We start from the raw sequence: 13,658 nt of genomic DNA on the forward strand, positions 1-13,658 counted from the left end.
CTAATTTTTTCGTTTTTGGACTGCCTGCAAACAATTTGTCTTCCATTATTTTTACGTTGTCGTTCCTCGGGATCTTTTTAGTTCCTGAACTTTCAGTTCTTGATTTGTTTAGTCTACCATATATACATATTTGTAGCCAATAATACGACTTCACGGTTCCATGGCTCATTATCATTACTTTACATCGGCACAAATATTTTAAGAAGCAAGTGCTTCATTAATTTACACAATACATTTTTTTATAATATAAGTATTCTATTCAAATCTATTTACATATTATGTAATTCCAGTTCTGGGACAATTATTTTTATGTCTACTTTTCATACCAGCCGTTAGGTGATATTTTCGAGTCATATATTGTTCATTTTCTTATAACTTCTGGGTCGTTCTAGTTTTTGTCTCTTTTGTTTTCGCTATATTCTGGTTGTCTTATTTATATCGATATTCTGGTTGTCTTATTTATGTGTTTCTATACCTATGCACTGAGTCATTATCAGAAATTGTCACTGTTACGAGGTCATCAAAGTTCATGCTTTACTTTTTGTGTTAGTGCATGGATTTAGTGCAAGCATGACAAATTTACACTCCAATTGTACAAAAATTGTATATGTACATGAACACCAAGCTGCATACAAGTTGAAATAATGGATGAATCAACAAACAAAAAGAATCAGCTGCCTTCTGAAATTTGCTTGCACTAATGGTGACTCACTACTATATGCACAACTGCACGTATACATATGGAACTGTAACTTCGCCAGTTATCATTCGCCATTTCTTTATTTGATTTCATGGAACCCCAAATTGGATAATTTGGGGATTACCATCACCGCAATAAAACCAGGATTTTAAAATACACCCAAAATGGGACAATTTGGACAATTGTCCAAAATCGCCTTTTATTTCCAAAAAAAATCAATAACGCTAAAATGGTAACTAACATTTAGACCCAATATATACTCAACAGAGTACCCCTAGAATTCAACGACAAATTGAAAAATGCAATGCAAATCAAATAAAAAACTTGAGACTATTCACTAATTCACTAATCCATATAGATTGACTTATACGTCTAATAGGTCACTCACCGTAAGACACCTTACAAATATATCTGTTAAATTTTAATTAAAATAATTTCTGAATATAATGGATTACCACGTAAACAAGAAGTGTAACAGGTAGCAGGCAGTCTTTCGCATTAAAAATCAGTGCCTTGTGGCAAAAATGCTGGTGATGAGTTTACCTATCTGAGGTGATCAGTTTACGGGTCTCCAAAGGATGCCGGTGTCAGTTTACTATATCTCGGATGATCTAATAATTTTATGGGGAGCTATAAAGTGAAGAGTTCGTACATATCCGTCTGAATTATCCACCTTGTCTATTCTATAGGGACTTTTACATCTTTAAAGAGAAGCTGTGCCAGGACGAGATGCCTGAGGGAGTTAGACCTTTGACACTTCGTCCCGTCACCACTCCGGGAGGATCGGCGTTCAACTAAAAACCTCTCCTCTGTCACACCAGACATTAGGATGGAAGGGCTGGTTAAGGGAAAACATCTCTCCGACCCATTCATTGAGGAAACCACACCCACACGAACCACAACACTTTCAACCCCCTGCCTTAGCAAGACTTCCATCTCTCTCGCGTCGTCTGTCTCTCATTTACTCTTATTTCGGCCTGCGGCAGATTCTATAGGGAATGCTAAGTTACAAACGATAGAAACTGCCCGGCAACGATTTTATAATGCAATTTGTGTAATGCATAGTTGTGTAATCCGTGACAGACAAGCACGTAGGACTGATTAAACTACTGGCACCCTACATCGATACAAGTGTAAACTCAACATAAGCCTTGAGTCGACACATTTGAGTTTGTAAATAATGTTCACTACTAATTTAGTTACAACATTTGATGATTTGACGACGATATTTAAATGTAGTCTCTAAGAATACAAACTTGATAATTAAAACCCTATTAGATAGAATGTTCAATTGACTACAGAGTTGGGTGTAAAAATGACAGTTGACGAGTTTGCACTATTCTATTCACCTACTGGTTGTTTATTATTTTTGGGATGTCTAACTTTATCTTTTGTATTACCGAATAGCTTACCTAGTATTTATTATGTACGTACATAAACAACACAACTCAAATTAAAAAAAAAAAGATTTATTGCTAGTGTTCACAATTTAAAGTACCTTTAATGTTTCTTTAAATCCAAAATACGAGATTTAATACTACATATTAATGAAACATTCTCTTAACCTGTTTCTTATCATTGATTGTCTCTCTTAGTAAACCCAGGAATAAGGGATTTTCGAAAGCCCCACCACGGAATGACAACAATTTGCTTTCGCCCGCCTCCTCTGCCGCCAACAAAGAAATCGAGCCATCCGCCATCAAACACAAACAATCGCCAAATGCGTATTAAACAAAACCACGGCCTACTTTCCTCGACTTATCTCAGTTTTCGCGATTCCTCCGACGATGATTCTTTGAACGTTCGAGAAATCGAAAAATTTAAAACGGACAATTTGCCGGAGAAAAAATGCAGAAAATTGACGCACACGAATTCCTTGATCAGAAGAAAGGAGGAGAAGCCAGTTGTCATGACACGGAGTCAATCGGATGGAAATCTCGATAAGAAGGGACTCTCTTCGTCAACAATATGCATCAATCGGTACATGAAAGTGCTCAGTGGAAGCTGGAAAAATTTACTGAATTGTAAGTTAATGCTTTGTATTCATTATACGTTTCATATCAATTAATATTCATAAGATTATTCACTCGTTTTGTTACTTGCAAGCTAATTTGTGATACACGCTTTATTACCTGTTCAATTTAACAAAAAATTCAATAAACTTTACGTCATCCTTCCATGCATATTAAATATGTTAAATAACGTATTACATCTTATTTTGTAAATAGTACACTTCATGTCAACCAATATGATGCTAATACAAACTAACCGACTTATATTTTGTAACTAAAAATCGAAATTATATTAATAATTTTTGTATATTTTAGATTTTTATATTGTTTGATAGATTCTTTATTGCTGAACTAAAGTAGCTTAGCTATATTGGGGCATTAGGTTGCAGATAATGTATTAACAGCTGTAGTTATTTTATTCTAAGGCTCATAATTTTATTACTATCCGTCATTATTGCTTTTGAACAAATATTTATGAAATGGTTGAAAAAACTGTATGTTTTGTCATTATATCCACGTTCTTATAGGTTTTAATCTGTGTTTTTACACTCGTAATATCTGCTTTGATAGAATATTGGTGTTAAATTATCATTGAACACATGTACAAGGAGAACATTTTTGTCTCATTTGCTCATTTTATAATTTCAATCTTTCTGGGGGCTTAGGATCCTATCCAAAGGAGAAGTCCATGCATTGGGTATGATGACTATTATTCTTGTTCTTCTAATGGCGCTACAACGCTGTGTGGGTATTGGCCTGCTTAACAACGTTTCCAATCTTCCCTGTCGGATACTTTTCTTCGTCACTGCCTGATGTTCATGGTTTTAAGATCTTCATCTACATTGTCTATCCACCTTTTACTTGTCCTATTTCCTTGGGGTTTCCATCTGTGGATTACTTTTACAGCTCGATTATCTGACATTATTTCTAAGTGGCCAAGTCAGCTTAGTTTTTGTGACTTTACAAATCTAACGATATCTGCGCTCTGCATTAATTCATCCAGCCCGTAATATATTTTTATTCTCCAGGAACTATCGATACCATCTTTTTTAATATTTTGTAATCAAATACTCTCAATTGTATTTTATTAGCAATTGAAAGGCTCCACGATTCACATCCATATGTGACCACTGGTCTAATTACTGTTTTGTAGATTCTAAGCTTAGACTCACGATTCGGTAACTTACTTTTCATTAATTCTTTGTATGAGAAAGTATGAGAATTAATTTAAATGAGAATCGTGATACTGATGAACCCCTATATCTGAGTCGTATGCTGTCAGAAAAATACATTAGCAGAACTAAGTAATGAAATTATTATCATCTTAGTCTTTCTATTTGTACATCAGTATTTTGTTTGATGAACATTCTGGCAAAATGTTTGAAGTAAAATTATTTTACATTGAATATCCTATCATACCGTTTTAATTATATATTACTTAAATTATGACGTAAAAATCTTGTTTCCAAAGAAGCATTGATTTATTTATTTAAATGATGAATATTACAAAATTCCAAAAAATTCTTTTGTTTGTTGGAAGAGTTTCCTTATGAAATCCTTATTTAAATGAGAAGAAAACATTTCACTACTTTCGCAGTATTTACTTCTTCTTCTTCTTCTTTTGGCATCATAACCCTGTATGGGTCTTTGCCTGTCTGGTTATGTCCTTCCACTCAGATCTCCCGTGGTCCCTTCTCCTCCATTGTCTTATATTCATGGTTTTTAGCTCGTCTTCCACGTCATCCAACCATCTCGTCCCGGGCCTTCCTTTTTTCCGCCTTCCTACCGGCTTCCACTGTAACATCTTCTTTGTCGTTTTCGTGTCTTCTTGTCGCTGAACATGTTCCAGCCATCACCGTCTTTGACTTTTCAAAAATCTTACAATGCCATACCCTTCATTCAGTTCATTAACCTCGTCGTTTCTCCTGATTCTCCAAGTGCCGTCTTCCTCTTGCACCGCTCCATATACTTTTCTCAGTATCTTTCTCTCGAATGTCCTGAGTTGGGCTTCCTCTTGTTTCGTCATTACCCAGGTTTCACAACCATAGTATACTACGGGTCTAATCAAAGTTCTATAGATAGTCATTTTGGTTCTTTTGTCTAATAATTTCGATGTCATCAAAATCTTCCATTCTATCGCCAAATTTTTTTTACTCGCTTACAATTGACTGGACAAAACTATTCTGATTATAATAAACGAACCCCAACAAAGTAATGTAATTCCTTGATGTGCATATATGACCTGGCTACTTATCTCATTGCCCATTATTCTCACAATAGCGAGTAGAACACGTTTTAGAGTATACACGTGACAAATATAAACATAGACGACCAAATAGTAGCTGTTTAAGAAATGCCATTGTAGGGCCAGGCACAGGTACTAAAATTTGCATACCACAATAGTTTCTTATTTTTATCTTATTATTTAAATCTTATGGAAACAAATATAACAGATATAAAACTTAGTTATCCGAATAAACGTGTAATTATTTATTTTAAAGGCATTAAAAAATTCCTGTTCTGCGTTGTCTCTATATGCAATCAAATGTAGAAATTTCAAATAAAGCTTGTACCGAAAGACTTATTGACATGTTGAATTTGACATATTTTTAAAGCCACTATCTATAAATTTTTCTGTCGACATTTTTAATTGTTCGAATAATGGACATACCCAATTGAGGTTTTTACGTTTTTGTATTACTAACGTATTGGTATATAAAAATATATCTATTTTAGCTCTTTGAAAGCCGAGTTTTCTCTTGGGATCTTAACTCAATTTATGGAAATGTTACAGTCTTTGACATTTACCTTACCTTGTTGGTTTTCGTTATTTATTTTAATCAATGGTTTTAATGTTCCAACTGTCTTAATTGCAGGTTTTGTTGTTATGGCATAATGCGTAATACATCTAGAACCTTTAAACATACCCGATAAATGACCAAAGCTTAGACTAAAACTAATGCATATTTATTAATGCAAAATTTGTAAATTATTTAGTGTTTGTTAGAAACAAAAAATTGTTTTGTCAATAATTGTTGAACTTGTTCCAAATTTTACATAGACATAACGCAAAAATTATAACATTACTCTCAACTTAAGTTTACTCTGAACATTAATGTTAATTATAATTTTATGTGTATATGAATTTGAAAGATACATAATTATTTTGTTTTAAGCGACTTCGTCTTTTAATATTGGTAATCAATTCCTACTATCGAAGAATTGGCTACGCAATTCATTTAGGAAAATAAAAGCCGCTTCCTTGATTTTTCTTTATGGATTCTGTGTTCATTTTTCCAAGCGTATTTACATATCTGAGATCTATCATATTCCCCATCTCTGGTATAAGATTGATGTTAACTTATTATTGATTTAAATATTATGTTTATATGGAATTAAGCCACAATTATTGATTGCAATGAAAATCACATTTTTAACCAACTAGTATTTGACGTTTGGATTTCCGTGTTCACAAAAATTTTTTTTAAATTGTTGTTGTTGATGTAAAAGTCTGACTGTTTGTATGTTTTTTGTGTTATATGTTTGTGTAATCTGTATCTGTACCTGTATCGTAGTTGTCGTTGTTTTTGTGTATTGTGCGTTACATTATATGTATTGTGTATAAATTATAGGTGATATTTCTCCGAATTCCTATTACTCCGCTATTGTTGGTATATTCTTGTTATTGACTTCTTCTTTTAGTATTGGCAACCAAAGTCTGCTGCATTTTGCTGATGGGTTTGCTAAACATTTTTCTTGGTTAAGTAGGATGAGAGCTGTTTCTTTGACTTTTCTCTTTTTCATATCTGTTTCTTTCATGATTATTGATGCATCTTTTCATTGTACTTTGTGCTCGTTGTCCCAGGCATTGATGTATGTTTGATGCTCGTTTATCCTGACACAGTGGTCTTGCCGTTTCTCCCACGTAGAAATTGTTATGTTCACAGGCTATTTTATAGATGCACTTTTTTGATTTTTCTTGTGTGTTGTTGGATTTGGTTTTAGACCCCATATATCCTTAATATTGCAGCTAAGGTATCGTATTCTCTCCACTCTTTCTAACGGTATATCGTTTATTCTAATTTCGGTGTTTATGCTGTTTTTCTTACAATTTAATTTTAAGTCGATTTCTAAAATGTTTCTGCAACATGATCCATTATTCTTTTGAGTCTCTGTGTTTATATACCATTTTATTTATTGTTATTTTTATATATCGTTTGCATATCTAATATTGTTTATAAGTTGGAAATTTCCGGCAGTGAGTAACGTTATTTATACCTCGTTTAGGTGGGGCGCCTCTTCAAGGTGTGAGCTCCCTTGCCAGGGAGAGAGTTGGCAAGAGCAGACGTCAGTCGTCAGTCTGGGAATGCTGTTTGTGTTGGTGAAGGATAGATTAGGAGGACGAGTGGCTTTCTAAGAAGCAGTCAGTTAGTGTGGGTGTCGTTTGTGGTGTGTGGTGAGGAAGGTTGCTAGCCAAGCTATTCTGTGGGGGTACTTTCGCAAGTTACCAGCTGTACTTTGGGAACGGCTCTTTCGATAGAGCATTTTTGGCTTGCATATTGTTAAAATCTGCGATATTTTATGCTGGTTGCTTCTAGGGTATTGAAATACTCGTCTCCAGCCAAATTGAAAAGTTTGGCCGGGAGGAAGGGAACTTTCTTAGCTGGGTGCCTGGTGAAAATGTGTCCTAGGCGGTGGCAAGATGTTTTAAGGGCCTCCTTTGCTCTGGACATTTAATGTAATATCATCCTCTTATTCGCCTAGGACTTCTTTAAAGATGTTTTAAGAGTATACTTATGTTAAATAGTACTTGCTGGTGACAGTATGCAACCCTGTAAATATAAATATTAGAATTTAATATTAATGTTGAGAGTAAACTAAATGTAAGACCAATTAGTAAGCCGGGATAGTATCATGAGTTTTTTTCTGGTTTTTCCTCACGCTTTACAGTGAGATTATTATCAGAACATAAGTAACTGTCATAATTGGATTCGGTTGCCTTTTAAAAAACAAATTACATACTAAGTTTTCTCCAGTTAAAGTTGATTTTATATAATCAAATGAACTATCATAGTCACATATATAACGTCGTCCCAGGGATGCACCTCAAAAATATTGATAATATTATCTTAAAGTTCTTAATTTTAAAATGTAGACTATATGCCGGAATTGTCGTTATGAATGAGGTAGATAAGATGCAATTATTAGAAGAATTATTTGCATTATCAAGTAACAAAATAATTTGTTTAATTTGTATTTTGGGAACGTTTTTAAAAATCAGAAAGATCAGAAAATTCAAAGTACTGTCGAGAAAGCACACCCCAAAAATGTTACCACAAAGATCTTGGTTTTTGCAATTACTTGTTGCTCTATGTATTAAACATATTGTGTAACAGATAAAAGTCGAAGTTTTATCGATCAAAGTTATTATTCATTGTTTACCTTCTTAGGTGCTATAAACAGATTTATGTTTCCTAGTTGGAACTTTATGTAACAAGTAGGTAATTACTCCGGTATCAGTTTACACGTGTATTTACATGTAATTTGTTTAATTTCAATTTCTAAGCGCTTAACTACTGTATCCAGTGATTGAATTGCCTTAAGAGTTGCTCAATGGCTTCCAGTCTTTGTAAAACAAATTAATGCCATTCAAATCTATTTATTTTCGAAGTGTACAAGGATAATAATAATGTAGTACAAATTCTCACCAGCAAAATAATTGATTAAAGTTAGAGAAATATTGTTAAATGCATTAAATTATTAAAATATCTTACTAATTAAATATATTTTTTTATTTTTGGTAATTAGAGAAAATACAAAGAAAAAGAAAGAGGCTTTATACAATTTATTCTTCTTCTTGGTCTTAATTTAGGACTAAGTCCTGTTGATTCTTATAACTTTGTCTTGGGACTCCGATTTCAGCTCTCGTACCATCGTTTTGGAGGTCTCACAGGTAGTCTCGATCTCGATGTATTGGGTTTTTCAAACTTTGCAATTTTTGCGAGCCTCTCATTGTCCATTCTGCTGATGTAGTCTCTTTACTTACTACGTCTCGGTCTAGCCCATATTACGATATCCCGGACGACGCATTGTTCTCTTATAAATTTATTCCTTAATATTTTGTATCTATTTGTACTACAGAATAGTACTATTCTGATGAGACTTTTTAAGTCGAAATACGTATCAATAGATACATAGATGCTTTAAACGTGAAATCAAATCTTTTCTGTCTTTTTCATTTTATTCGGATCTACTCTGTATGAGTACGAGAAACAAATTCGTTAGGATTTCTGCCTAGATGAATAGACATGTCGTGGAATGCAAATTTTAGATTCCCCATGTCTCTTTTAACATCTTTATCGTCGTCTGGTCATGTCTTGCAATTTTTAGAAGGCTCCAGATTAAAGCAGAAATCTGAATTTGTTTCGAAACTATCTTACAGATATAACAGTATTTAATTTTTTTGCAAAGTTTTGGAGCCTGTATAGTAATCGTAGTAGGTTATTTCATCCTCCGATATGAGTACTGCGCCATCAGCATTGCAGCATCTTTTAATTTCAGTGTTTCTCATTCTGTAACCTCTTCATGCTGTTTTAACTTCTTTTATGATCTCATCAACCACCAAGTTGAAAAGAATTGGACTGAGGTTGTCTCTCTGTATTATCCCTATCTGTATAGGTATTTTCTTAGTTAGCCGGTTTCCGCTCTTACAAATGTACTGTTGTTGGCGTTTATTTCATTGATGTTTTGTTGAATTTAGTTGCTTGTTCCACTATTTGGCGGATAATAAATATCGCATCGACTGTTGACCTGTTTCGTCGGAAGCGCTGTCGTTTTTCACATTCCGGTTTTTTCCATTTGTGATTTCTAGTGATTTTTGTCAATAAAATGTCGATTAACAACTGGAATATCTATTTTATAAAAAAGGTAGCTTATATAGAAAAATAGGCCTCGGATAATTCATTTAATTTAATTACTCAATAACGTAAAGGTATTAAAGATGAATTAAAAAGAATTTGAAGATGATCAGAAACTGTTACAAAGTTTCTAAAAATTTTTCTCGGTAAAACCATGTTACTTATATCAGATAAACATAAATAAACTCTACATAAAAAAATGTATATGTAAGTTGTCCATTAAAAACTCTACAATTTAATTCATGTTGACTTAAGGTCATTTTCATTCTAAATTTGAAATTTGTGTAATAAAAGTCAGACTAGGTTTAGCTTGAGATCAGAATGAAATATTCATAATTATTAGGTCTCCGAAATGAGTTTGTTAAGTATCTTTAATTTAAACTATCAGAGTTAGCCAACCACTTAATTATAAAGATTTTTGGAATATGTAACAAATATGTGATTTAATACGGAACAGAGAATTGTCGAATGACAATGGAAAATTGGCCCTTATCTACTGAACTAATATAAAAGTTACAACTATTATATTTAATGAAATATGGCCAAGATATTGAGAAAGTAAATTGGTGGAGACTTCAAAGTTTTTCTAGCGGCTTTTCGAAGAAGCTGTAATAATATTTATGTGAATGTTAAGTATTTTACGATATATGGTTCGTGGTATCTATAAAGTTCGCAGTTTCTATATAAAGTATCGTCTTCTCCATACTCCAGTGTCATTCACCGCTCCATAGATTAGGATATTAACATTCCCTTCACATAAACGTACCGGGAAAACATAAAAATGTCGGGAAAGAAATGAAATGCAGAATTTACAAAACAGTCATCAGTCCAATAATAACATACGCGGCAGAAACACGACCTGGCATAGAGGGAATATAAAGAATATTCGAAACAACAGAGATCTCTTAAAAAATCGATGATAAGACTATGGAACACAGCTAGAAGTATAGATATACGACAGAGTTAGACAGTGGAGAACATAAAAGACTGGATAAGAAAGAGAAGAGTAGAATGAAACGATCATATAAGCCGAATGACAACAAATAGAGTAGTAAAGACGGCGAGAGTTGGTTCCCCAATAGGAAGACGATCAGTAGGAAGACCACGAAAACAATGGAACGACAACTTACTGGAGGTATTGCTTGTCAAATTTAACGTGATACTTGGCCGATTTGAAATTAGGCTCCACCCACGATGCGCATTCGACCACAACACAATTCGTCCTTATTATTTCTTGGCCCTTCGAAGTGCAAGGTACTTGTATAGTCTGCGACAAAGTTCTTTTTATTTTACTTATGTTTAAAGTTACTGTGTGTTGAAGAAATATCGTATTACAATAGATTTGACTTAATAATAATAATATTGTTAAGTATTTTAAATTATAAACATGGATTTTCATTTTTCTTATGTTCAATCAAAAGTTCTTTTTATTTTACTTATGTTTAAAGTTACTGTGTGTTGAAGAAATATCGTATTACAATAGATTTGACTTAATAATAATAATATTGTTAAGTATTTTAAATTATAAACATGGATTTTCATTCAAAATTAGAAGGCAAAGTCTTGTCTGGACAAACGAGGGAGGTAATAGCAAATGTAACTATTTTTATGCAGAGAGAAGCGATGCAAAATCCGCATGATAAAGATTTTAAAAAAGTTCAAGAGCGTGCTTCCTTAGCAACGGGAGTAAGTATAGCCACTATAAAACGGATCTCTCGTGAAATGAAAAATATAGAAGAAGGTGCTTCTACATCATTTTCGACGCCTAACAAAAGAATGAGATCTGCCCCAAAATCCAACTTGGACGATTTTGATAAAGGTTTACTTCGGCGTATAATAATAAATTATTATGTCACGGAAAAAGGAGGAGGAAGTTTCTCAGAAATGTTAAACAATATAGGGGAAAAAATCGGCCCATAATTTACATGGATGAAACTTATATTCATTCCTCTCATACTCATGACAGATACTGGGGAGACAATACCAGCGAAAGTTTGCACAAGCCAGTGTCCAAAGGGCAAAGGCTGATTATTGTTCACACCGGCGGCCAAATGGGGTTCATAAAAAAATGCATGTTTGACATTTAAATCTGGTACGAAGTCTGGAGATTATCATAGCGAAATGAACTATAATAATCATAAAAAATGGATTCATGAAAAACTTATTCCTAATATACCAGCCCCTAGTGTATTGGTTATAGACAATGCATCATACCACAATGTCCAAGTGCAAAAATGTCCCACTATGCGGTGTAGAAAAGTCGAAATGAAGGAATGGTTAAGACAAAAGAACATTTCCTTTTCAGACGAAATGATAAAAGCAGAATTATATAATCTAATAAAAATTCACAAACCCAGAAATAAAACTTAAAATAAGACTATAATATAAAATATTACGACAACTCTAGTATAAAAATTAAGTAATAAATGTTTCGTCGGTATGTTCCAGGTATAAGATTAACTACTGTTCTTTTATTCTTATAGAGTTTACTGTAACGCAAACGTAAAGCTTTCATCTCTGCCAATATTCCTCTTATAAAATTACAGAACGAGACATTTATAGAAGTGTTCGAAAAAACTGCCGCTTCAACATGACTGAATGGTCAATAAGAATGAGTCAAATAAAATATAATTATTAGAAGAATTTTTTTACCAAGTAACAAAAACAAAATATTTTGTATTTTGAGAAAAATTTCCGAAGGAAAAATTGAAACGTCAAAACAACATACAATATAGACATATCATAGAAGTTTCATTAATAAATAAGGTCACTCTCTGTAAACTTGTAGTATGGAGTGTACCAACGAGGCGAAGAGACCGAGCGCATTATGTATCTCTTTTCCTCCGAATGCGTTCTCACTTAATTTTCTACACAAGTGGACAAATTTGACAAGCTGTACATTGAAAAACATGTCATGTTTACACAACTAGACAATTTTGAAATTCTGCTTTCATATCCGTAAATCAGAATAACTAGTAAAATAACCAATTTAGAGATTTTAAGTGCTGCATATTGCTGAAGATTAGCAAGACGAAAAAACGATTTTTAAATATTGCATTCTAATTAACAGTTAAACACCGATGAGGAACAAATGTTATACACTATTTTAACTGATACTCGAAGGCTTGAATCGTAAAACAGGCAAATATAACACTGAGGTATGGCTAAAAAGATTAAAACATTATGTTAAATGTTTACATCATGACATTGCTTTAAAAGCTCAGTTTTCGACTCTCCTTTTGCCTACGGTACCTTCTCATAACATATATTTTCGAGAAACGATGGATGCTGTCATATTTTGTGTGTAATTTCAGCAATTTATGTATATAATAATAGTCTACTACAATATAACTTTATTAAGCTTGTTGTCGTTCTTAGGAACCGTTATTATTTGGCCCACTTTCAATTGTGAAAGAAATGACTCAGTCAGAGCAGAGAATACTTTTAAAAATTATGTTTAACAACTGATATAATACTTGGCCATTTATTAAATTATCTCTTGAGGCAATTTAGACTAATCGGTAGGAAAATATCAGTGATATTCATGGGCGTGAAATGTTTTGTTGCGAGGATAATAGAAGAGGACTTTTCAGAAGTTTACAATTATTATATTTTGCTCCCGGCTGTAATCAAATCGGATAATCAACTTGTTTTGCTAACAAGGAATCCTTATTTGAGATTATTATTAGTGTTATAATGTTCGTTTTTTAGTTGAACTGCCAACAACAATTGCGATGAGATTTCAACATTAGAAGACGAAGCAATTGGAAATGCATTAAGTACAACAACCTGTCAAGACGTCAAAGTTTCGAGACAGAAAGATAGGAAAAATTCAATAAAGATGGGAGATGTATTGTTAGGATAATTTGTGTTTTATTAACTAGTTTTGTTTTGGACTGAGTAGTTGGTACAACTGAATTGTTTGTCATGACATATTGACATATAGAACTTTAACCTATTCATATCCACGATCCATCCACGTGACAATGTGAAAACAAATAATAAAATAATATAAATAATAAAATCTAT

At 33.0% G+C, this 13,658-nt stretch overlaps 1 protein-coding gene across 8 annotated transcripts in view; it reads left to right on the top strand.

Annotated features, from left to right (window-relative positions):
• ckn (CRK like proto-oncogene, adaptor protein) overlaps positions 1-13,658 on the top strand; it is a 474,381-nt gene that overhangs the window by 330,056 nt on the left and 130,667 nt on the right. For 5 of the 8 annotated variants that reach the window (XM_072523025.1, XM_072523027.1, XM_072523028.1 and 2 more), the window contains exon 2: positions 2,296-2,724. The exons of the other annotated variants lie outside the window; for them this stretch is intronic. In XM_072523025.1, coding sequence (XP_072379126.1) covers positions 2,296-2,724 — 429 coding nt within the window. The remainder of the gene's footprint in view (positions 1-2,295; positions 2,725-13,658) is intronic. 8 annotated transcript variants of the gene reach the window in all.

Source organism: Diabrotica undecimpunctata, chromosome 2, assembly GCF_040954645.1.
Source record: "Diabrotica undecimpunctata isolate CICGRU chromosome 2, icDiaUnde3, whole genome shotgun sequence".
NCBI lineage: Eukaryota > Metazoa > Arthropoda > Insecta > Coleoptera > Chrysomelidae > Diabrotica > Diabrotica undecimpunctata.